The 25,699-nt window shown below is 38.5% G+C and overlaps 2 protein-coding genes across 2 annotated transcripts in view; both read left to right on the forward strand.

Annotated features, from left to right (window-relative positions):
* Positions 1–1,083: 1,083 nt before the first annotated feature.
* Positions 1,084–20,859, forward strand: LOC143147587 (potassium voltage-gated channel protein Shaw). The gene is made up of 7 exons (XM_076312949.1): positions 1,084–1,219; positions 4,507–4,901; positions 7,142–7,594; positions 11,897–12,184; positions 15,536–15,745; positions 19,612–19,794; positions 20,543–20,859. The coding sequence occupies exons 2-7, from the start codon at positions 4,605–4,607 to the stop codon at positions 20,786–20,788; spliced, it is 1,677 nt and encodes a 558-aa protein (XP_076169064.1). The 5' UTR covers positions 1,084–1,219; positions 4,507–4,604; the 3' UTR covers positions 20,789–20,859.
* Positions 1,124–25,699, forward strand: part of LOC143147588 (potassium voltage-gated channel protein Shaw) — a 76,604-nt gene continuing 52,028 nt past the window's right edge. Inside the window, exon 1 of the mRNA XM_076312950.1 lies at positions 1,124–1,219. The gene's annotated coding sequence lies outside the window, so the exon portion shown is untranslated. The remainder of the gene's footprint in view (positions 1,220–25,699) is intronic.

The raw sequence follows: 25,699 nt of genomic DNA on the forward strand, positions 1-25,699 counted from the left end.
TTCGAATTCGTACAATTCCCTTCGAGAATCGAAAAATCGATTTTTCTTTTTCTACAAACGATTCGCGTATCATCACGACTGCTATGATCATCCGGTCTCCGATTTCGACCGATAACCTCCGTAGTAGAACATTTCTTTCACAGAGGTCAGCTGCTCTACGGCTTCGACGCGTTTCTGTTGTACCGACCTCGCGAGTTTTCGTTATCGACGTGCTTTTTAGATTCACGAACTTTCCGAGTACGACACCGAGGGCAGACAGATATTTTTACCGCCATTATTCAAACGGTCCTGCAAGAAAAGATGAAACGTTTTCTCACAGATTCTTTGCCGACTTCCTGAATGAATCGTACCATTTATTCATAAATATTCGATTACTTGTCCTTTCGTAGAATTTTCTATAATACAAAATACTCGTACATCTCGAAGAAATACAATTAAGAATAAAAATACTTTACGTTCGTGTTCTCGAAATAGAGAAACGTTGCTACATCGAAGTAATTATTTCGTATCTTACTAAATTTGGAATTTCAAAAATTCTGATTCAATCCGTGAAGAATCAATAACGTTGGTCGGAGTTCGAATGGAATACGTTCTTTTCAACAGAGCGAAAGTTATGTTCTTCGTTCTCGGAAACAAGGAGATTCGCCAAGATTCGAGAAACATCAAATTTTTCCCAGGTTTCGTTTCGCTGAATCATTGCTTTTTAAAAAACGTACGGATGTTTTTGCCCGACTCTTTTATACCATCGTTTCTTAGGACGCGACACTAATGCTACGTAATGAATCGTATCAATGAAAACGTATCGCGAGTGAGGTGTCCGATCGTTTCATTAAGTTTCGACTAATTTTAAACACAGACGAATAGGTGAACGACTTTCACGTTTCCCAGACGAAGCGATTGCGCACGTTTTTTCGTGACCCCCTGTTAACTTGAACGTTCGCGGCGCGCCACGTAAATAAACACCGTTGAATTTATAGAACTGGAAACCACGTACTCGGCGCAGCTTATTCCCCTTCGAGGCACCTATCGCCTTCGACCAACCACGAAGACTCATTTCTACTCTCTTCGATAGTGAATCGCCTCGTGGACTCCAAGCGCGAAGTGAACGTTCTTCTGGATCGTCTTTGCCCCGCCAGGAAGAGTCTTGGTGCAAATTACACGTTCAGGAAGATCGTAAAATTGATCGAAGCACGAGGACATTGTTGACGACGTACAGCCAGTAAGTTACATCGTCCTTTGAGAACATTTGTTCGTTTCTTAATATTTTTAACACGTGCGAAACGAAGTTTGATTTATCAGAACGATTCAAATATCTGATCAAATATCTCTAATGTTATATTATCCGACGTGTAGACTGTGGTTCAAAAGTTCAAAGTCAACCGTTCATCTTTCTGAACCAAAGTTTCTTCTACGCGCATGGTTCTTTAACTGAAAATTTACCTTTCTCGTGTTAAAAAGTCATTACTTGGATAAAATATAAAATGAAAATTACGGATAGTAAATATTCTTTAGAAAAATAATTCTGGTTATTAATTATCTAGATGTTTTTAGTTTGATATTGTTTTGGGAATAAACGAGAGCGTTGCGTTTTTAAGCAACAGTTTGTATTAACAAATTTCGCTTCCTCGAAGAAATTCGCGCAGAGAGATCGCTAAGAATCGATAAGAGCGGTAACGTGTCGAAATCTAAATACAATTATAATTTTCATCTGAAATTCGAGCAAAACATTTATGCACGTATGAAAAAGTGTTCGTTTAATATAAAGACCGAAGTGTGTTCCGAATTATTTGTGAAAATATTCATTTACGAAAATATTTATGAAAATTCTCTAGATGGAAATGTTTGAAATAGATGGAATATTGTTTGAAACTGTGTATTCTCTTTTTCTCAATAATTCAGTGCGTGAATCAGTTTTACATAATGATGCACGATTATGTCTATCAAAACGCGATGGTACACAAGTCACCTTCAGTGTCGAATAAACGAATCTTGATATAGACGTCTATTTTCGTCATTTATAGAGACTCATTGAGAGAATAGTTTACATCCAGGATTCTAGACATTTGTTACCGTTAAAAAAAGAAATCGCGCAAGCCTTTGAGTAACTAAAAGGTTGGATCGTTTGTTCGATCATCTTTGATCACAGAACTCCGTAGATATTTCAAAGATATTTAGACAGTGAACATTACCGACACGTTTAAATGTACATCAACATCAAGTATTGTTATCGACTTCTTACGATTGTACTCGGTAGTCTATAAACTGAAGAATTTTGACTTTAGAAATATTGGAAACATTTCGTTCCGTAAAAATGGGTTTTGATTGAGTACTTGAAATTTTTAATTATGCCATTGATACGACAGCTATACAATAATTTTATTCAAGTGTATTTTAAAGCTTTGTACGTGTCGTAAACAAGGACGTTTCAGCAGAGTTAATAGGTACGTAAATTAAAGTATTGTAAATAAATGTATGAAGAGAACTTGTAATATTTTCTGATGTTGCACAAGTTCGTAAATCCGTTCACTCGTAACTTGCGATCAGTTGCACGAGTTATCCGTGTATTTTTCGAAAAAACGAAGCTGAATCGAAGCAATTCAACTTTTTATCTTCCATTTATTTTTGGACAATCGTTCACCGACTCTTCGATAGTAATACGTCATCACGGGGCACCTTGTACGTTATCGTCATTGGTAATAAATATCCCTGACAAACGATCACGAAACATTGCAAAATTGCAATTCGCTATCGGTCATAACTTTTTCCGAAAGATTCTCACCTATGTGAAAAAAGAAATACAGCTGAAGCGGACAAATGATTCTAAACGATGGCGCGAATGTTCGTTTAAGCGAATTTTCCGATAATGGAAATGCAGCAAGACCCCACTTAACGCTACCCTATTCAACGCTGTTTGGCTATAGTTACGTTTCAGTGCACCTCGATAAAACAAAAATGTGCTTGAACGGGACAAGTATATTCCCTGGCACTTCTCGGTTTACCGTAACGTACAATCCATCGAGTAATTTGAAGAAGACTGTAATATTGTGAGTGCCACGGATAACGTGAAAACAATGTAGAACGAAGTGACTGAAGAAAGCAAAGCACTTGATCCGAAATATGTAACGATATAGTATCGATGAACAATGATGTTTAAGCGAGTCGAAGGATATTAACGACGAAGAGGTCGAGGAACTGTTGCAATTCCATGACAAGTGTATTTAAGAATCGTGATGGTCCAGAATTGACGGAACAAAGCATCGAGAGTAAATTTATAGCCTATGAAGGTAATTTAGAAAGAGAACTCGCTGCAGACATCCTCGGTAAAAGTATTAGAGCAATTACGTAAATTATGGGCGGTAGAAAATGACCCAGATTATGAGAAGAGGTGTAAAGCTAGGCAGGGTGTTGTGAAAGTAATGTTCTGCTACTGAGAGCTCCTTCAACATTGTTGTCGAGTCACGTTGTCTTGTTACCGAGAGCCACTTCATGAGCAAAGAAAGAAAATAACAATCAACCCTTGATGGCTACATCATCAAAATATGAATAATCTCAAGGGACCCGTATATCCCGACTAAAATGTAAAATTGTAAATACATATGTATATAGGTTTACGTCTAATAATATCGTCGGATAAATTTTTTGTTTTTTTCTTTTATTCTACTCGTCTATGTGAGAAATTCTATTTCTATTACGTAAATTTAATGGACCGGTTAATTTTATTGCATCGATGAAACGATGCATTAACGATGAATATACATAAACATCAAACACAAGATTTCCACTAGCGGCTTCTCTTCTTTTTATCGGCAATGTGATACACAAAGAGTAAACGTGATAACGTTTCGACCTTTATTATCTCAATAGGATCTGGACCCTCCTCGGATCTTGATGTCTTACGTAAAACGTACTACATAAAAGAAACAAAAAACAATGGCGAGATAACGAATCTAGAATGGGGACAAGTAGATATAGCGAACATATATTTAAGAACGCTTATTAAAGATTAATTATATTAAGACCAAAGTTCGCAACTTTTTAAGAGCCATTCTTCGTCAGCTTCATTTATTTATCGGGCTTGTTTGTAAATGTATTCGAGACATTTCGAATTAACTTAATTAGTACATTTTTATACAAGTTGCAAAGAAAGAATTCGATTAACCATAAATCCAATCACTGATCGCTCTATTTTATTTCCATTCGCTTTGCTCTTTACTCAATTTTATGCGACATATATTCATACGAGATTTCTGGATTAGTTTCTCCGCGAATGATTTATTCGTATCACTCTTTGAACGAAAAAATTATCAGCGCTGCGTTACCACGTCACAACTGACCCGTAACGTAGATAGTCGTAAAATGTTTATAAAATTCACTTCTTCTTCGCTTTCGTCGGGCTAAAAATTTTGCACGTATTTCATAGCGTATCCAGAATTCCATATTGGAGACGTAAGATTAGTAACTGATCCATTGTCGTCTCCATCCAAGCCATTAATTTTCATTTCACAGTTCTTATCGTCCCGGCGCGTGACATAAAAAATCGCCCGAGAAGTTTCATTGCGCTGGAGCATTTCCTTCTACCATGCAATCCAAAAGAATCCAGGAGAATGAGGAAACTGGATGATGGCAGATGGAACGACAGAGTGATCCTAAATGTTGGCGGTGTACGACACGAAACGTACAAGTCGACTTTGAAGAAAATACCGGCCACGAGACTCTCGCGTTTGACAGAAGCTCTAGTCAATTACGACCCTGTTTTAAACGAATACTTTTACGACCGTCATCCAGGTGTTTTTGCCCAGGTGTTGAATTACTACCGTACGGGGAAACTTCATTACCCAACAGATGTGTGCGGACCGCTTTTCGAGGAGGAGCTAGAATTTTGGGGCTTGGACTCTAATCAGGTTTCTATCAAGTGTCATAATTACATTTACATTAGATAATATTTAATTAGAAGACTTCGAATGAGAAGCAAAATTTAACTCTTGGTGCGAAGGGTAAATAATTTTGGAGATACAACTGTAAGTCGATAAAAAAAAAAAAAATGATATTTCGGTAGTTGTGTAATACTAGTGAGGGTTTAATTCTCAATCGAAATTATTATTATTCTTGAATAGCTTTTATTCGTTCGAATATACTTAGAATTGTTTTATCTTATTCGTACGATTTTATAAAAGCAACTTAACAATTTAACAGTTTTTGTAAAAATAGTTCTAAGAATGCTCTGAATCATTTTAGAAGGTGGTAACAAATTGGAAGGTAGATAGTAGTGTTACAGAAGTGGAAGTTTTAAAGCTTTTAGCGCTTTATCGATCGTAATTTAGTTACGTGAAACATCATTTTTTCATCGATTTAAAACATTGATAAATTATTTCGTAACGTAATAACGACCGCGTAATTAATGTTGTTTGTCTATCAATTTTCTGGCTTGAGTCGCGAATACGCTTGTGCTTTGATACTGTAGAAAATGTCTCATTCCAAATGCACAAACCATGTAACCGCTACTCAGTCAACAGGTTAGAAATGTTTGTTTGACGACAGGTTCAATTACACAAAGTCATATTGTTACCTTTGATTTCGAATTCGGATGGACTTTATGCTGCTACTCGTGCCATTTGCAGAACAGATATTCCAATCTTTCCTCGAATTGTTCGTTAATTTTCATACAAGATCTCTATTGGACGTATAATTCTCTAGATATTGAAATTAGGGACTAAATTAAATAAAATATCTTTTTCTAAATCATTTTCTTTCGCTGGACCTAATACTTAGCCAAAAGACTATAAAAATTCGAAAAGGAACGAAAAAGTAGCAAAAATAAATAGAACTTTTATTCTAAATCGTGATTGTTACCGATGTTTGGATATTTCATAAATGTGAATATTACAACGTGCACGCTATTTTTCATTAGAAATTATTAATTAGCGCAGGGACACGTAAGTATATTGAATCTCGTTTCTTCCATTTGACCATTTCCGCAACTAATTAATCTTAATCAATACCAATTAGCCTTTTCTACTTTATCTTTTCTTCGTTTTTTGCGCGATTCACGAAAGCTTTTGCGTGTTCCACTTATGGCAACGTTACAATTTGGTAATTGTTCGCTAATAACTGTTGAAGGAATTGCATCAGCGAGCAATTTATCTTAACGATTACTGGGAATTAATCACGATTTAACAAACATCTTCTTTTAGGTAGGTATCGACGTTGACAAAAATAATGAGATCCCTTGAGAAAATTTTTATAATAAAACAGCGTGGATGATAAATTCACGGATTCATCCGATGCGAATTTGATTCATTATACAAGACCTTCCAATATTTTAGGAAGAGAACTCCGTATAACATGAATTTTCCTTACAAGGATAACGCAAACTGACAAAATATTATTCTTCTTAATCTTTGCTAAACCCTCGAGAGATTAAATTATGATTAATACAACGTTAAGGAAAATGCAAGTTAAAGAGATTAAAATGAAAAGAGATTGCGCGTGTGCAATTAAATAAATATTGTAGCAACAGTGAGTCGTGCGTGTTCGTTTATTTGCTACAGAATACTAATTATTGGGTTGTTCGGAAAGTTATTTCGTCTTTTTTTTATGGTGAAAATGAAACACAATTTTTTTAGAGTGTATAAACGTTTCATTAAATTATATATTCTCCATTTTGGAAAACGAAATAACTTTCCGAACAACCTAATACTTATCGAAATGAAAGTGTTATCGTAGCCGTCTTTATCACATGAAATATAATACACTCTCCTACTTATAGAGAACTTGGATCAAACTTACCCCCGAGCGAAAGATTCTAAAAGTAACCACCTAATGGCAAAAATTTAAGATCGTTGAAATTTCGTTCGAAGCTAATTAAACTATGAAACTCTTGTTCTCGGCGCTAAGTTTGATCCAAGTTCTCTACAGCTGGAAAACTACTCGACCGATTAATCGCCTCTACGAAAGTATACGTTAGATAAACTTTACTCGAGTGACAACGTAACAGATGTTGGACGAAAGAATATCGTCCTTTCCACCGATAAAAGCACATCTCGCGCGCAGATCTAGAATTTTTGTTATCGTTGCGCAACTTGGACCTAGAAAAAGATCTTTGACACCGTACGTGTATGTACAACGAACGTCAACATTGCAGGTAGAGCCATGCTGTTGGAGCACTTACAGTATTCATAGGGACACACAGGCCACGCTCGCGATTCTCGACAAGCTGGACGTAGAACGAGAGAAACTGAGCGAGGAGGAAATCGCGCGACTCTACGGCTTCGAAGAGGAGTACAACAGAGGTACCCTGTCAAAATGGCAGAAACTCCGACCAAGGATCTGGGCACTCTTCGACGAACCGTACTCCTCCGTCACGGCGAAATGCATAGCCTGTGTCTCGATACTTTTCATTTGTCTGTCGGTACTTTGTTTTTGCCTGAAGAGTCACAGGACACTGGAACGGTCGGGCAACAATCAACAATATGGGGAATTATTGCGATCGGAATCGAATTGGAACGAAGATGACGTCGACTCCTATCCCGTACTCTTTTATCTCGAACACGCGTGCAATGCATGGTTCACTCTGGAGATTACTCTTCGTTGCTTGGTACGTATTAAAGCGTTTCATTATTGTTGCAACGACACTCCCACACCCGTGCTTTGACAGCTCGTGCACACCGGGACTGTTTAATAACTAACGCCGAATGATTACTGACGCGTACACCGTCGCTCGAAAGTTTCCACCACGTTTCGCTGATTAAAATATATTCTAAGCGATATAACTAAAATATATCGTATCAATGTATAAGTTAACGAACAAAGAACGAAACATCGCAGCTCTTTGACGTTCGAAACAGCTCGTTGGTTGCATCAGAGGCAACAATTGTCCGTCTCAATTTTATTTGCCTACTCGGTGCAACGTTAGTAAAGCATAATAAATTGTTAACCTGTACAATGATACGACATTTCTAATACATACGGAAAAGTTTCCCCGAAAATATCACCATGACGTATTAATTAGACACTTGAGCGTAATGCGAGACAAATATTACGATTGTGTTCAGAATTGGACATTTTATCTCTGTGGATTCTTAACAGCCTCTCTTCGTGAACTTCTGCGAAGAAGTAAAAGTCTTGTATCTCGAAAAGTCTTAAATCGTTGGAAGGCATTACTTGAGGCGGTTTGATATTAAACGTAAATACACCAATGGTGTCGCATCACGTCTTACAATTAGTCTCGTGATTAATAGTACGACTCCCTCTTTTCGAACATCTGGTTGCCTTTTTACAGAGGGTGGCCAACTTGATCGTGAAAATCCTGCTGGTTGAAGTTTTCCAACGAGTACCGTGTTACCTAATTTTTCAGCTACATAAAGCCCGAGAAGACGATATAAACACCTTCTAGAGATACATCGGTACCTCTCGGTACTCGACTACCACACTACAACCTTCATCGATCATTAACTACTCGCGATCGATTATAAACTACTAGTCAATACCTCTGTTTACTCTACTTCCTGCGTTCGACTGTTCCAAAAGTTAGATCTCAGCCGTGCAGGTGTCTATTGCAAATCTAGGTCTCATACCAGGTTACGATGTCTTCGAATCCGTAAAGATTCTGCTCGTCGAGCGGATTTTACACTAATTTGTACAGTGGATAAGGTTTAGGTTAAGAACAGAGAGGATTATAAGTGCCTCGTCGTGACAAAGTGAGTTCACGATCCGTACAGTATCGGACCCCTACCCTCGGAAAAGAAGACAGACGGTTAGGATTTAGGTTCGATTAGCTAAGGCCAAAGTTGTCAGATCTCCGATTCCAGTTATCTTCGCTTACTACGCACCAATACCCGCAGACCAGTCTACCTGATCTGACAGTGAGTTCCACTTTGATGGGTGTTTCATCCGGCCTTGTAAGGGTCCCATCCTGGAAGCGGCAACCCCAAGCGTCTATAGCCGACATCGAAAATTTCTCATCGAGTATTGTTATTCATAGGAGTTGCTCATAATCGATCGAAGGAAACAAACGATTCCAAATCGACCGAATTATATTCTTCGACCCAAAATTTTACAACGAGGAAACAATTTTAGTATTTCGCATGGTTATATAGCGAAACAACAAGTACCATAAATGTGAAAATCAACCTCTCCGAACGTAATATCGTAGCCGAGTATTTCATAAAGTAGGGGATTCGACCCGTAGGGACAGCGTCTTATAATCCAAAGGGAAAAGAAAGAAAACTCACAGTGTGGAAAAATGTAGATAACGTAACTCGTTATTCGTATCGATAACATTTTCGTTTCTTTCGAACGAAGTAAAATTCTAATCGATGTCGATCCATGTGTCGTCTACCACTTTTACGACGATATTGCTCGGTTGTATTATTCAGAAATTCGATTATAAATGTTTGCACAATCTTCGTGATCTTTTATTTCGTATCACGTTATTTGTAACATACAGCGTAGTAAATATAATATTATATTCAGCAGGGGCGTTTCTCGAGCATTTAATTCGGCTAGAGGCTATCTTTAAATAATTTTTCACGTTCAAACACTGAATGGACGAAACGCGATGAAAATAAGTTAATTTCGATTCAACCGAACACAATAAAAATTCTTTCCGTCTAAATTCCAGGCATAGAAATTCTCTCTTTTCTTTAGGGAGAGGGGGGAGAAGGGAGGGCTTCAAAAAGCTTTGGAAACCACTACCATAGCGTTTGGATAAAACACATTTTTGTGCATGTAGGAAGTTAGCGAACTACCTAACTCATTTTGACCCAAGTTATTAACAAAGGTGAATTGGTACACCTTGCGGCCAGGCAATTTCCCGGTAGGCCGATTTAAATGCGGGCTGCCGCAAGTGACAAATTAGGACTGCGAACATGAAACTTTTAGACGAAGGAATTACTCTGTCAAATTACGTACAGAAACATGTAAAGAAACTTAAACGAATACCCCAGTACATCGTACAAACTTTTACTCGAAAGTTCTTAGTATTCTTTTTTTAACATTCACGGAAGATACATGCTGGATATACATTGAACGCACACTGCAATACAACCAAGAAGAAAATGCATCCCGGTTGAAGAATATCAAATTCTTTTTTTACTTGATTTTCTACAAGAACTCCCTGTACAAGTTTCGACTGTACCTATTTTTACCATACTTGCCCGATTTTATTCATTCTTCGAGATATACAATTCGTACAAGATAGAGGTTCTGTTAGCAATAATGAAAGAACACAGGATATTTATACGTTCCGTGAAGTTAAATTTAAACCTATCAGACTTGGAATTCAGATTTCTGAAAGTTTGAAGAAATTGTAACTGTGTGGTGTGAAATATATTGCGAAAGGTCACTGTATCAATAACCATACACATGAAACAGTAAGCGTGAATACGTGTATTATGTGTTAACAAATTATTGACTTAAAAATATCATGGTGTGTGCGTTATCTTTGTATCTGAAAGGATTTACCCGAAGATAAATGTAAAACTTTCGCGACACGAAGAAAATTTATTTGGAATTAGAGTGATCTTGAACCTCTTTTGTAATTCATATGGATAACAATCAGTAAATTAGGTCTACAAGGAGTGTCATATACTGGCTGATGTTCATTTTGCGGATTCTAACTTACGCATAACTACCGAGCCGAGCATAAAGAATCGCAGTCTACAGATGAAATTCAGACGCGTTCTCTTTAAACTCATGGTACCTCCGGGACAGTCCTCGTCAGCTCCCATCGGTACTTTAAATAAATGATAATTATAAAACACACAACACTATCGGTGTGTTATCTGACACCCGGATCAAGCTACAATGCTGTTAATTGCATTAGCACCATAATAATACCTTTTTTCGTAAGGACTAAATCGCGTTAAAAAATTGTATTATAGAAACATTTATCTGTGAGAATACTAGCTTTAATACCACGTTGATTCAAAATGGCGTCACTTCGTGGTTTCGCTTGATCGACCACGTAATAACAATTTGACGATTTTTCCTAGACTGTTCGTGAAATTTATATTTAGCGTACAGTTTAGGAATTGTACCGATTTTATGTATTGATTTTTCAACGTGCGTGGGTACGAAAAATTCGAACAGCGCCGATGAAGTATAAAAAACTTTATCTACTTCTGTCACAGGTTATTTACAAATCTAAACGTAGCAAGTTATACGAACAATAACATTTTTACAGACCCTGTGAAACGAGAATATATTCCAAACAAACGTACCGAGATCCCTTGGTCGATCATTCTCAACTGTCACCAATGGCATATATTTTTAGCGAATTTAACCAAAGACTCTTTCGTTATTTTAAGACACGTGGAAAAACAGATCGAGTAAACGAGTACGTGTTCGATATCGACGAAACAATTGTAGAATCGTGTACATCGATCCGTAAAACAGAATCAAATTGTACAGAGTTAAAGAGACCGCGCGTTATTTACTATACCGTACGTTTCCACGGATTCTATTAATTACCAACGACGCTAAACGTAATCACTGTTTAACGGCGAAAGGTTTCCGATCGAATTGACCAGCTGTCGAATTTCTTGCTCATCGCTGTTTAATTCACGCGCGAATTGTTTTATAATACACCCCAGATAACAGTTACTTACGAATGCAGCGTAACGGATGATTCAAAACGCGAGCTAGCGCGAATTTTCGTGGAACAAAGAGAAAACGTTGACCCGAAAAGGTGCCCTTTTCGCATCGACGGTTGTTCAAAGCGGAAAAAAAAATGTATATATATATTCGCGTCGAAAAACGCGCTTATAAAAAATTCGTAATCACGTCGAGTGACGTTCGACGCTCAGGACGGTTCTTTTCGGGTAACTTCTCGTTTTGAAAGTCAGTTGCTATCGAGACCCAGTGCTCGAACCAAGTTCGCTGACGGATTCGATTACAGGTGAGTCCGAGTTTGAAGCGATTCGCCGTGTCGCCGGTGAACGCGATCGACCTGGCAGCAACGTTGAGCTTCTACACCGAGTTCCTGACAGAGTCTAGCCTGTATCTGGAGGTCCTGTCGATAGCCCGAGTCCTGCGGCTCTTCAAGCTGACGAGGCATTCTCCGGGGCTTAGGATCCTGATTCATACCTTCAAGGCGTCGGCCAAGGAACTGGCGTTGCTGGTCTTCTTTCTCGTTTTGGGGATCGTTGTCTTCGCCAGTCTGATCTTCTACGCGGAACGTCTTCAAGTAAGTTTCTTTTGGAAACGAATAGAAACCGTACGATAGATTTACGCTACCGGTTCATAGACGTTTCGTTACTTTTTCGAATTAATTTACGAAGCGTTTCGGTCAGTTCTAAAATCGAAAAGTAAACTCGGAACTAACTCAAAGAAACTCAAAACTATGTAATTACACTTTGTTTTACTCGTAATATCGTACACGTGTTTCGTGGATAAGGAAATGCGCGTATTTGAGAATTTTTTTAATTTAAATTTGAATACACTTTGTATAGTTATTTAGAGAAACAGCTCAAAGAGGATCTAGAATAGAGGTCGAATAGTAATAAACTGTGTTTTATTCGAGAAACCGTTTTACGAAAGATGCAATTACTTTCCTTTCTTATTTACAGAAGTAACACGTTTCGGTATAACTTTGTCCATTGGTTCTTTTCTCGTAGCGCTATATATATAGTTAATAACTAATGATGGAAATAATACTTTTTCTTGTATATAAATAACTTTTCTCGTTTCGTTTTCACCGTTTTGTGTACGAATTGGTTCGTAAGTACAAAATGAACTAAACTTCTACATGAATATTGATTCACGTCTATTAATCTTGTTGCCGTGTCGTACCATTGGGAAATTTAAATATAAATATACTCTCACGAACGTAGTTGTTAACTCCGCGATACGATATTTAATTTCGAATTAATTGAAACGAACCTAACGTACATTTTTTGCATATATATTTCAGGTGTAGAAATTTTTTATTTTTTTTTTTTTTTTGTTTTGTTAGGGAGGGGTAGCTTTGACAAAGTTTGAAAACCACTGCTCTACGCTGTATTCGCTTATTTTAAGAGTTTCGTAGTAGTTAAAATGCGTGTTTTTAATCAGTTTCCAGAGGTGTGTATACATTTCGACGAGTGTCATTCATTCATTAGAGATAAATATGAAACTAAAGCAACGCAGGCAATATTTTTTGCTTCAATTTGGGTTTACCGGTGCATTCGGTCGTAGTTGTAGCCAAATGAAAAAGATTAACTCCAATGCGAGAGATACAGAAAAATGACTATTTCGATCATTTTATTCGAAACAAATATTGATCCGTATATGAATTTACGCGATACGTTACGTATGACAAATTTGTAAATATTACAAGACGAATATGAAATGATCGTCGTACAATCGCAAGTACGTAATATTTAAAATATCTCAATATACAAATATTAGTGGATATTAGTAAAATTACGTTCTGTACGAATTCAGTTACACCGGAATCGAATTTTTATCAAGGAAAAATTTATGCAAAAGAATTTATTTTACAGTTTTGACATATCGTCGTCCATTTTCTAGTTGAATCCCTGTCACCGTAGCACTCGACGAATTTACGAACGCTGTGTATAACGTGACATGTAATTTTAGATAGAAACGCGATAACTCTGATTTTCCATGTCGAAAGAAATTGAAAATGCCACGTGAAAATCTTTTTCTACTTTAGGCATTGTTTTGCACCGAAAATTTCGCTCTTAAAAATTCATCGTATATAAGTATACGGTCATTTATTAACGATCAGTGTCGGTGCGTTTAAATATTCGTTCTTTCGTTTAAGAAAAGTCAATATTTCGACAAACTTGATCTCTTTTTGGTTAGTTCTTGCAAATATCGTTCGCTCGATCGTACGCGAAACTGTCTTCTCGCGTTAAGTTCACACGATCCATCTCTGTTTCCGCGTTTTTATTTTTCAACTGTTAAAATGCTTTCTTTGCTCCATTTTGTCCAACGCTTCTGGAGATTTCCGTACAAACAACCGACACAATATGTCTTTGTGCTTAAAAATCGAAAAACATTCCATCGTGTCAAGTAGGCGTGCACTCGACAAATATTTGCAACCTACTCGAAAACGAAGTCTTCTAGGAACAAATGTTCGTTCACGTTTTCGATTTATGTCTTCGTGACCCGTTGTGTTTTTCTTACAGCTATCGGGACTTAAGGTACTCTATTCGCGTTACCATTAAATGTAATTGCAATTTAAACTAATTTAAGCTCATTGTGTTGCATGTACCACTTTGTAGTACTTGGTCCTTTACGATCCGTAGTTTCATACCAAATAGTAACGAGGCAACCACAGGTTACTATAGACCTATACCAGTGATTTCTATTATTACAAATTTAATCCGTTTTGCCACATTACGTGAAACGCTTTCGAATAAATTCTTTCAAAGTCCGTAATGGTTCAAAATTTACTTATACGAATCAACGTAAATTTCCTACGATTTAAATTAAATTTAATCGCGGATGAAAAATATTATTTGATCTTCAATTATGTTTTATTTATAAGTTATACAATGAGATAATAGAATACCTCGTGCGGTTAAATTTATCTCACTGTACTCTTCCCGTCTGGGTTAACAATAAGACACCGTTAAACAAAGTCGTTGACCTTGAAGTGTCCATGATGGTTAGATCTACAAATTTTTCGTTTGAAAATTTTAATCTCTCCCTTGAAATTCTATAAATCGCACACCTTCGATTTTCTTAGTTTAACATACTTATTCGGAAAAGTCCATTTATAGATTGAAATGGGTCACGCTGTATATTAAATTAGATTTCGACGTAGATTGAGTTTCGAGCTCCCCTTTACTGTTGTGAATATCGTTGATATATTTATGGATGCTTTTAAATAAATTTGTTCCTGAAAAATATAGGTCATTGTATATCTTATCGAAAAGCAGCAAGCGTACATTTCCTACGACTATTTTAACAGCACCGATAATCGTTTCCTTCGTTCACACGTTCTTATTTAAATATAGTAATGACGAAAGAGCGAATCCGTGAATATTGTGCACACGAATGAGCCTCAGATATCAATACCAATGGAACGTGTGTAATAAATATAAAACAACGACTAAATTAATAATATTGACCTGGACGTCCTGAATTATTGTCCAATGATTATTCAATTCGTTGCAAGTGTACATTGTACAGGATTTAGGTCCTAGTCGTTGACCTAGGAATATAGAGACGGAGCATTAGCTCAGTTTATGGACGAGGGAAGTGAACTCTGATACAGGATAGGGGTCAGTCACCTATCCTGCTTAAATTTGATCGGTTACATTTCCACTCTTATCTTTTCCCCGAGTTTGGCACTCTGCTCCGTTATTTCACGAAAGCGCAAAGCGTTGCAAAAAGTGACACTCGTACAGAAATCTTACAGAATATATACTTCGCTCGTAATTTAACCGCAAACCCAAACAATCATCCCTTCCATATTGTCCCGAACGTATATCGTTCACGGTGAACGCGCGTGAAAACTTTATTCATCCATACCGTTCAGTTTTTTTTCACACACCACACAATGTTATGTTGTCTTTGGCTGTAGGATAACCCGCATAATGACTTCGACAGTATACCACATGGTCTCTGGTGGGCTTTGGTTACCATGACGACAGTTGGCTACGGAGATATGACACCGAAAACTTTCCCGGGAATGTTCATCGGAGGGCTGTGCGCTCTTACAGGGGTTCTGGCCATCGCTCTTCCGGTCCCCGTCATTGTCAGTAACTTCTCTATGTTTTATTCTCACACTCAGGTTTGTATTTTATCTCCAAGAAAGTATTTCTCCCTTCTTTCTTGAAAACGTAAAATATGGCATCCCAGAGGGATTTTCCAGCATGTTTAGCAGGTCATTCGAAAGTAGAAGCGTCGTATTTATATAGGGTGTTCCGCGACGAAAACGACCAACTTCGCCGAGCATATTTGGGAGGTGATTTCGAATAAAAAAATATCGCATAAGCAGTGGGTCGATTCAGTGCCGTTGTCAAAATATGAAAAGATACGTTTAGTTATCGCTTTAGTCGACCCCACGGTCGCACGACCCGATCCCTCAAGCTATCTCTTCATGGGGATACATGAAATCGAGGGTGCATTTAAATGAAAAATCTGATATACGCGAACGGTTGATAATATCGTTGAAACTGCTGCTAGCAATGGTGACAACGATCTTGCTGAAATTGGTGATCATTCTGAACACTGTGAATACATCTCGATAAACGAAGACGAATCGACATTTAGTGTGTATAACATTTTTCATTTGAAACAATATTCTAAACTTTATCGATTTCGTCGCAATGTATTTTTGATCAGAATAATCCCCAAACATTTGCAGACTTGAACATTTTCTCTTACAGTCGCATATGCACATTACCTATGATGGATTCAAATCCATTAACTTCAATTACTGCGGTTAAACAAATTGCATACCCCTTACTTGTAGCTTTTCCATGACCCTACAAAGTTTCGTGAAAATTCAGAGAAGATATTTCACGGATATTCTCGTAAGAACTGTGAGGTAACTCGATTGGAAACAATGACTATCGGGTGACACGAGGATTTGATTATGGATTAAATGGTACCACGGGACCCCAACCGAAGAGGATGACAGGGTTGAGTATTCCCCAGACTCTCTCAGGTTAACTACTATACTACTGTGTCAGGGAGTAGAATTTCGACTTGTCATGTGACTCACGGTTAATCAAATGGTACACAGTGCCGCAGAGATGAAAGGGGTTCGAAAAGGCTTCCAACGAGTGTGGATTCATGCAACCCTGTACAGTATCGATAGTTCCTACATACCCTAACACGGACACGCTGATTGGGTGTATTTCGTTCCCAGAATCATGGAAACCGTATCTCTGGAGCCACCATGACCCGAAGAATTATTCGCAAGGCAAATGCGTGCTGCGATCACTGGGTCTTCGTAGACCTAAAAATGGTTCATCGAATTACAAGATAATTGGACCGATAACGACATCGAAAGTTAAATCATAAATTATTCACTATGCCCAAACTGGTATTAACACCAGACCAAACAAAGAGATCAACATTGTTAATTCGTCTCCGATCCCTCCCAAGTCTCAGGATTTATAGGGTATTTGAGCGTCTGGGTCTTGAGAGGGTCTCCTATCTCCTAATCGTTGAAGACCGTGATGGTGGCAATTGGCAGTTCCATATTACGCGGTGGAACCCTCGACTTCTCGGTGTGTGTGAGTTATGGTTAATAAACTCGTGTACCATCTTGAGTATTGGGTGTAGAAGAATGACATTGTGCCCAACATGATTTTATCAGATCGCGCAAAAATATGGACACTGTTGATTCGTTCTTTGTGCCTCCGAGTCCTAGAATTAATAGAGTCTCTTACTAATTTACCGGTCGTTGAGATACGACTGTTAAGGCTGCAATTGGTAGTCCTATATCGGAAGGTAGATTCTCATCGGTCGTGAGTTAATCAACTCGCGTAACGTTCTGCTCGGAAAAGGTTTGGAAAGGTTTCGACCAGTGTGAATGCACGTGGTTTACAATTCGATATCATACTGGTAGTGCTCTGTGTAGACACGCTGATTGGCTGGATCCCAAACATAGACTCGCCGGAGTGTTTGTAAAGCCCTCACGCAGAGACCAGGTACGTTGAACACTCGCAAATAAAATGACCCGAAGAGTCGTTCGATCAAATAGAAATAAACAAACACGATAACTTTGTATCCACTCTCCCACATTGTAAGAAGACCGAGCTGTCTGCTACCATTGATGCGCGTCATTGCCGTGGGCTGGCTTATCTACGAGTGTCGTACATACAACGTATTCCACATTTGTGCCGCGAGTATTTTAATAAAGTTAAGTGTATCCATAAAATACCGAAACTTTTTACGAAGAACGAAATCTACACAGAGTTCAGTTCCGTAGCAAATCTGGGTCATCATTTCCAATCTCGCGACTTCACAATGCGATACCATGGCACAAATATATCTAACGGACTCACAATATACGTCGAGACTGCACAACATAATTCTACCGATGTAGAATGACCATACGGAGCTCTGTGTATCCCTTTTATTTGTGTTACAGATCTACGTTTTATGATTCTGATGCAGAACGAATTATCAACCGCAGAATATAGAGGGACTTCGTCTAACTGTTAATGTTGGAGAATATTTTTACACCGTATCGTGTATGTTTAATTAAACTTTCATGTTTCTTTCGATGGAATCTAACAATTTACGAAAATCGTATCCAAAATTAATTTACACCCTGTATGTATGATCTGCTAAACACGCTGATGAACTTTGTCAGATGCTTCTAAAGCACAATTTTGGTAGCCCGAACTTCTGTAATAATATTTCTATTGTAATATTGTTCTGTTATTATCTAGGTATTAGCGAAGTTAAAAATAATTTAACAAGTGCAGACACATAAATCTTCGATTTCGATAAACGTGACTTTCACAGCGCTTCATTTCATTTGATATCTTTGCGAACGTTTAACGCACAGATCGAGTGGTAATTTTTTCATGACCTACTTTTAATATTCAATAAATAGCGTACTGCGCGATATATGATAGCCGTTAAAGTTTTATTACGTTAAAAAGTTCGCAACGACGTGAAGATTTTCTTTTTCATCGGATCAAGTTGCTAAGACTTCGCGAGATTGTATACAATGAATATGTGTCCACCGAGGACACGGAAGCGGAAGTTCATTCCGGCGCGACATGTAAACTTTGGTCTCTTCAGTAGCCAATTTGAAACTTTCCCCGAGAAGAAGTTTCGTTCGTGTCAATTTTCCATACGAAGTCCGAACTGCTCGGGTGTATATTTGAAACTATAATAGACTCGCGTTCGTATCCAATTAATCGGTAGTAGAATATTTTACGGTATCTGCGGATCATCGACGTGGGCCGAAACCTTAGCCAAGAAACCCTTAGGGCGGAATTCGGTACTCGTAAGCTTAAGGCACTTCGGAAGTTCTCGTATGAGAGGAAGCACTTCGAAAGTTCTTCGGAAAATACTGTGAAAATTAAAGACTGCAATTTGTATGCTGCGCATATATTCTCCCTTGATTTTTTGAAATTGCATCCGTAAGTGCCTTCAAAGAGGATAATGAAGCCACGCGGGTAAACGAGTAAATAAAGTATTAATAAAACCAAACGAGACGCAAAATAATAATCAATGAGAAAATTCACTCGCTTTCTGTCACGGATATATTTCCAAATTTTATTGCGTTCTCGTACATTCTTGTGGGCACACTTTTTTTTTAAACAGAGAGTTCGATATTTCTTTTCCACGGTTTGCTAAAATATAATGTACGGAAAGGATACGAAACGATAAACGTACGTTTAATAAACGTCTAATTTATCAAACGAGCGACTACGTTCTGTGAATTTGCAACGTCGAGCACTCATCGTTATTATTGAATCGCGCGTTCAAATTTACAATTCGATAGATTCGTTTCAAATTATTGCTGTTACGGAATAGAAACAATCTTTCGATATTACGAAATATTTATAATAATAATAATAAGGACTGGTTGTCTGGTTAAAATTATGACTATAGTTCCGAGACGTTGCGTTACGTAAGAAACAAGAAAAATTATAAAAATAGATCATTGGAAAATATTGTTCGCAGGCTCGTAGCAAGTTACCGAAACGAAGACGTAGAGTACTTCCGGCAGAAATGCCAAGACGATCGAGATCTTCGATTTATCAGATTCAAAGTGATATGCAACATCAACTTGTTCCTAATGACTCGGCCAGACCGTTGACACCGAGGCCAGCGACCATAGGGTTTGAGAATGTTCTACACTTACAGGTACAATTGCAATACCATTTTGATTACCTGAAACTAACTCAAAGGGCAAGCACACAACTTGCTTCGTCTTGGAAACACAATTTTAATATCCTCTGACGTCACGACAACCATTCGTTATTAATTACACAAACGTTTTCGACCTAAACGGACATTTCCGGATGTAATAAATTTTAATCGTCTATACAAAAAGCAATTAATAATAAAAAAACGATTTATAAGATGGACAATATTAAAATTCGTAAAAAATGCGATACCTTTGAGTTAATTTGAAATATCGACAAGCAAAAGGTACTACTGATTTGAAGTCTTGAAACCATCTTTCGAACTCAAGCTTATTGTGCAATCTGTAAGGACGTAAGAACTAATTAAAACGAGAGTAAACGAAATATAGTTGATGTAAATTGAAGCTACCTTCTAATGTAAATTGAAGCTATCATACTTTTGTAAATCATTTTTCTGGCAGATTTATATGTATTATGAAATTATTTATAATAGATTGTCACGAGATTAACACTGCAAATAGTCAATCGATATAAAATTACTTGATTTGTAACATTTTCGCGCGATTTACAGCTCCGACTCGTGTTGCTTACTTATCCTGATATATAAATCCGAATACGCGCGTAGAAAAATGTTATAGATCGCGATAGATCTTTTTTATTCAACGATCTCGTATTTTTTCGACATACGCACTAATCGAATGCCCCTAAATCACCCGTTCACAATTTTTTTGATCTTTTTGAAACAGCCTAATATTGTTATAAATTTACCACGAGAGTCAGCCGTGAAGGAAACCATAAATTCCGACAAAATGAACTCCGTGCGTCTTGCCAGCAACAATCCCGTCAAAAATGGCAAAGCAGTTGATGGGATCGCCGATGACACGTTCGAAGATGGCGTGAACAAAAACGGAAATTCGTTCGTGGGAACTTGTAAAGACTTTTCTCCCGCTTACATCATCGTGTCGGAAAATTCGAAGTCGACGCAACATTGACATTTGTAATGAAACTTTTGCCCCTGTAAAAAAAAAAAAAAGAAACATGAATTAAAAAATTGAAGTTTGATTTTGAAGCTAATTTTTATCTTCGTCGAAACAATACAGTGTTTGTATGTAAATCATGGATCTGGAATTTGTCTAGTGAAAAATGACACGAATCAACAACTGACACTTAAAATTAGATAAGTAAGCAATTTGTCAAGGTTGTAATAAGTTTTATGAAATACCAGAGAGAAATGCTACGACGAAGAGACCTTTTTTTAAATACATGTATAGTAACTTGCACAAAACGAGTCATCTGGGTTTTTTGAACAGAACTGCTTGAAATTCAAAACATTTCAAATGTTAATTACTCCTCGCGAAGAAAATGCGTAATACTTTATTCCCCGTTTCCTTAAAAGGGACAAGGATGACTACCACCTTTTGTATATTCTTGTATCGTTAGATTATTCTTTTCAGAGCAAGCAGCTTTCATACGAAATGTCGTTTCATCTTTCGCATAATTAAAGAGATATGTACGCAATAAACGACGACAAGCAAAAGAGAACTCGTCTCGCTTATGCCTCTAAAGTTGACTACAACGATACACGTTCGAAGTAATTTTGGTGAAAACGTTGTCACTTCGCACCATTTGACGACGTTTAAAGTTCTTTCAACGAAACGAAAGTTATTTACATTCTAAAAAACTATCGAGAAGTAATCGTATAACGTTTCGTTTATAAAAGTAGAGATATCATCTGACTCCAAAAGTGACCTAAAAGCAACGCATCCTATGTGACAAATAAATCTTTGTTACTCTCTAAAAGAAAGTTTCCTCGTTTTCTTAATTAAGGTTATCGTTCAGTATCATTGATGTAGCTTTAAGTAAATTTAATTTTTGTTACAATAATCGTGAACGTACGCAACAACGCGTACACGTCACGACGCGTTAATAACAATGACTCGACAATAACACTGTTCCACGTGACAATTGAGTGTAACGTTGACGTCACTTCTAACGATAAAAAATTATAAAACGATATTCTCTAAACTATACCGAGTGTCAAAATTGAACCGCAACGCGATAGTTTGAAATTTCTCGTCGGATGAAAAAAGAAGTGCGGTCGGATCGTTTCGCGCGTTAACCGAGGCATATCAGAAAAATGGCAAAAGATTGGCTCGTTTAGAAGAAGGAGGTCGAAATTGTTGGAGAATGGGTTCGGTCTGCTTAAAGACAATGCGCCAGTTTGCACTGCGTTCACGGTGAAATAGTTCTTGGCTGACGAACACACAACGGTGCAACAGTGGCTGCCCCACCCCGCCAGAATTTAACTCCCTGCGAAATTCGCCTGTTCCTCAAAGTGAAATCTTTGCTCAAGGGGACACATCGCGAATCCGTCGAGGCAGTGGAACAGAAAACGACGGCCCTGCCAGCAGCGTCGACGCAAGTTCAGCTGCACCGTAGCTTCAACCGGTAGGGAAATATGAACGTAACGGTGTATGCATGCAGATCAGGTAGTACATTGAAAACGAAAAGAATTAAAATGTAAAATTCCGAAAACAAAGCACGCTTTATTTTTCAGCAACACCGCTCTCGTCCCGTGGAAAAAAATTCACCGTCCAGTTGAAGTATACACATCGGTGGACACTTTGTATACTACCGTCAGGTATACCTCTCTACGTGTATTTCATTCCATATTTTTATCTTTGACAAAAAATTGCACCGAATTTTTGAAACATTTACACCGACATTGTATTCGTAAAAATGTAGCAATAACGACGCGTATCCCAGAGGTCGTACGGAATCGGACGATCGACAAACTCAACTGGCTTTATTTTAACGGTAAGTAATAAACAAATATTATCTCGTTGTTTATACTCGTTTCGTTTTCTCGTTAAAAGATATTAACGAAATAAAAACGCAACGTTTATTTCGCGTATGTAACTGTATCGTAACTCGTTCAGATCGTAGCTCATAGTCGTCCACTCTGTGTATCAATCTCTCCTAATTAGTTTCGTCGCATTAACGCGATCGATTCGATCAATTTAATTGTCTCGAATAACGCGTAGCTCGGTTTCTTCGAGCGAGCCCGTCGAAATTGAACCAATTTAATTGAAATAACGGATTCGAGAACGCAAGATGACCACAGTTGCCCGTATCTCTGTATCGAACGGTGAGTAATCAATCGTGTTGGAATAAAAATGAAAGTGGGTGAAACGTGGCATAACGACACGTCGTAGATGTCGATCGACTTGGAATTATTCGCGTTACGTCTTTCAAATCGACGCGGAAAACCGCGTACATTGTTTATACGTCACTCGAGGACGGTAGAAGCATTGATCTATTTCCCTTGGAATTATCCTTCCTTCGAAATAAAAGTTGTCCACAATAATGTTCGATTCAATAGCGGAGCTCGTATTTTACCGAGATTACAATGGAAGGCGTATAAAACTTGTTTCGCCCCTTTCTGGACTCGCTCCCTCTGAAACGTCACCTCGATGGATTCTTCGTTCTTTCGAATTTATCAAAAATTACGAGTCCCCTTTTTTCTACGAGAGACACAACCTAAAAAAATATATTCCCGCGCGAAATTCGATTTTAAAATACAAATAAGATCGTAAAACGTTCGAGTATCGTCTTACGAATTAAAAATACGTTCGTCAACAACAATTACAAAGACGAATAATTCTTGCACGAGTTATAACGTTCTGCTCTTTCTTTGATGAAAATGTAATATTATTTTGCACGTGACTGAAATAAATGTCCACCGTTCCCTCTGCCGGAAGAACGAACTTCACCAGTACTGTATTCTTCAACGTTTAAACGAACCCATATGACAGACCGCGTTATTCGGTTCGCTGGGTGATATTATTCTCGCGCAATCGTTTTAGATTAATTATATATAAAATGAAAAACAGGTGTTCAGGAATGACCTTTAAAGGTCGAAAACGTTCGCGGTATTAATACTTTTGTTCGAACGTGGCCGTAGAAATGAAAAAAAAAAGAAGAAGAAGAAGAAGAAAATACAAAAACGTGACGTTCGTTAACAACCGAAATAACTACGATGCACCGAGGAAACACCGTCGTCGCCGGTTCCCACCGCGACCGAAATTGCATCGAGTTACGCTTATGGTGCAACAACGAAAATCGATGTACCCGAGTAGCCAATTTAATCCACCGGATCGGGAATTCCGTAGTCGTTTCGAGAAAATGTCCCGAGTATAAACATCGCGCACGGTGATAATGGACCACCGTCGCCAATCACAGAGGTTTTCCTGTTCAACGTCCGCTGGTACCCTTCGCCGTTCTGTCCGGGCAACCGCAAAGGAAAACAGAAGAAAATAAAGGAAGCGGGGTGAAACTTTAATCACCGATTCAAACGCGAGGAGATTCAGAGCCGCGTAGACCGAAACCAAAGGTTGATGCGAGGGGGCGTCATGGCGCAAGCGTGAGCCATCGACCGGTAGGGGCAGTTTGCTCAGGGGCAGAGTGGCGCGAGCCCCAACCTCTCTCTTCGCCCTTTAGACACCGCCAGGGGCCCTCGGGCCGTACCTTTTGAACCTCTTTTAACATGATGCGCGAGTAAACGCAGCTTTCCCGCGCACGCATATCGCTTCCAGACTCCTTCTGTCTCGGTTATTTTCTTCCTTTTGCGGCCAACCCTAACCCAGACCTCCGTCCGCGTCCGGTCTTTTCTAAGGCTGGGGTTTATCTTGTCGTTGCGTCTGTCGCCGCGTTCGGATGAATCACGGACATGGACGACCCAACCAACGGCCAACGGCCAACGGCCGGGGCTCTTTCTTCGATTTTCTTTGACGAGTCCGCCAGTCACGCGACCACCTTTTCAGTTCTTCTTCTGTCTTCCCAGTCGGAGCTCGCTTTCACGATCTTTAACCTTTCCAAGACGGTCGACGCGTCGTCTGCAAAGACCCGCCGCTTCTCGACCTTGATCACCGTGCTCCTTTATAAACGACGTCCACGGAGTTCGACTCGCGGGGTCATCCGAGACTATCGAACTTAAACTTCGTCGGGCGTACGTTGGACGAGTTTTCGTGGTAAACGGTGTCGCGACCGATCTTCGAACAGCTCGCGGTTCGCAAACTGTTGAACGTTCCTTGAAATCTCACGAACATTCGGCGAATCGTTCAACGATTCGTTAAACACGCACTCGAGAACACGAGATTGTTCGAATTATAAATTCGCTTCGATTCGAGCTAGCTTTTCCGCCCTTTTGAAAGTTTACTCCTCGCGTGAAACAATAACGACGTTCGTTTGCTTTTTAAACGTTCTAATTTTATTCGACCCCGACCGTTCGTGAGAAATCAACACCACGTATATTTTTTATAGATTCTTTATTAACATTTTTTACAAACTTTCGCGGAAATACCGTGCAAAGTATGTATTTTCAAACATTCGTACCGAACCTAAAATTTCTTCCTCTGGTAAAAGTAACCTTTCTTCCTCTTGAACCTAAAGTGTGCGTCAATGATCTACAAACGATAGAGCAACTCGAGAACAAGTCTCTTAGAATCGTGCGTGGTGCAGAGACCGAATTACGCGAGGAAGACGTAAAAAATTCAAGTAAACGTATTCGTGGAGACGAAAAAAGTCAAGGTGTTCGTTCAAGGAATATTGTATTCCGTCAATATTTACGTGTCTCTGACAGTGGTACTCTACCCTAGTAGGGTAGTTTGAATGTAACTTCCCGCGAACATATTTGTCCTATATTTGCCGCGAACGGTGCTTCACGAGGCCGTTTCAACGTATACTTATGGAAAAAGTCGAAGGCGTTATTAATTATACGCGGACAAGGAAGCAGCACCGAAAGTTTGAGCACTTAAGACGGAGGGTTCTTTCTATCGCGAACAAGGTTCCTTGTGTCGATTATGCAGCCTCGAACAAACGACAATCCATTTTCTCCGCGCTGT

The sequence above is a fragment of the Ptiloglossa arizonensis genome, chromosome 5 (genome assembly GCF_051014685.1).
Source record: "Ptiloglossa arizonensis isolate GNS036 chromosome 5, iyPtiAriz1_principal, whole genome shotgun sequence".
In the NCBI taxonomy this organism is placed as follows: Eukaryota; Metazoa; Arthropoda; class Insecta; order Hymenoptera; family Colletidae; genus Ptiloglossa; species Ptiloglossa arizonensis.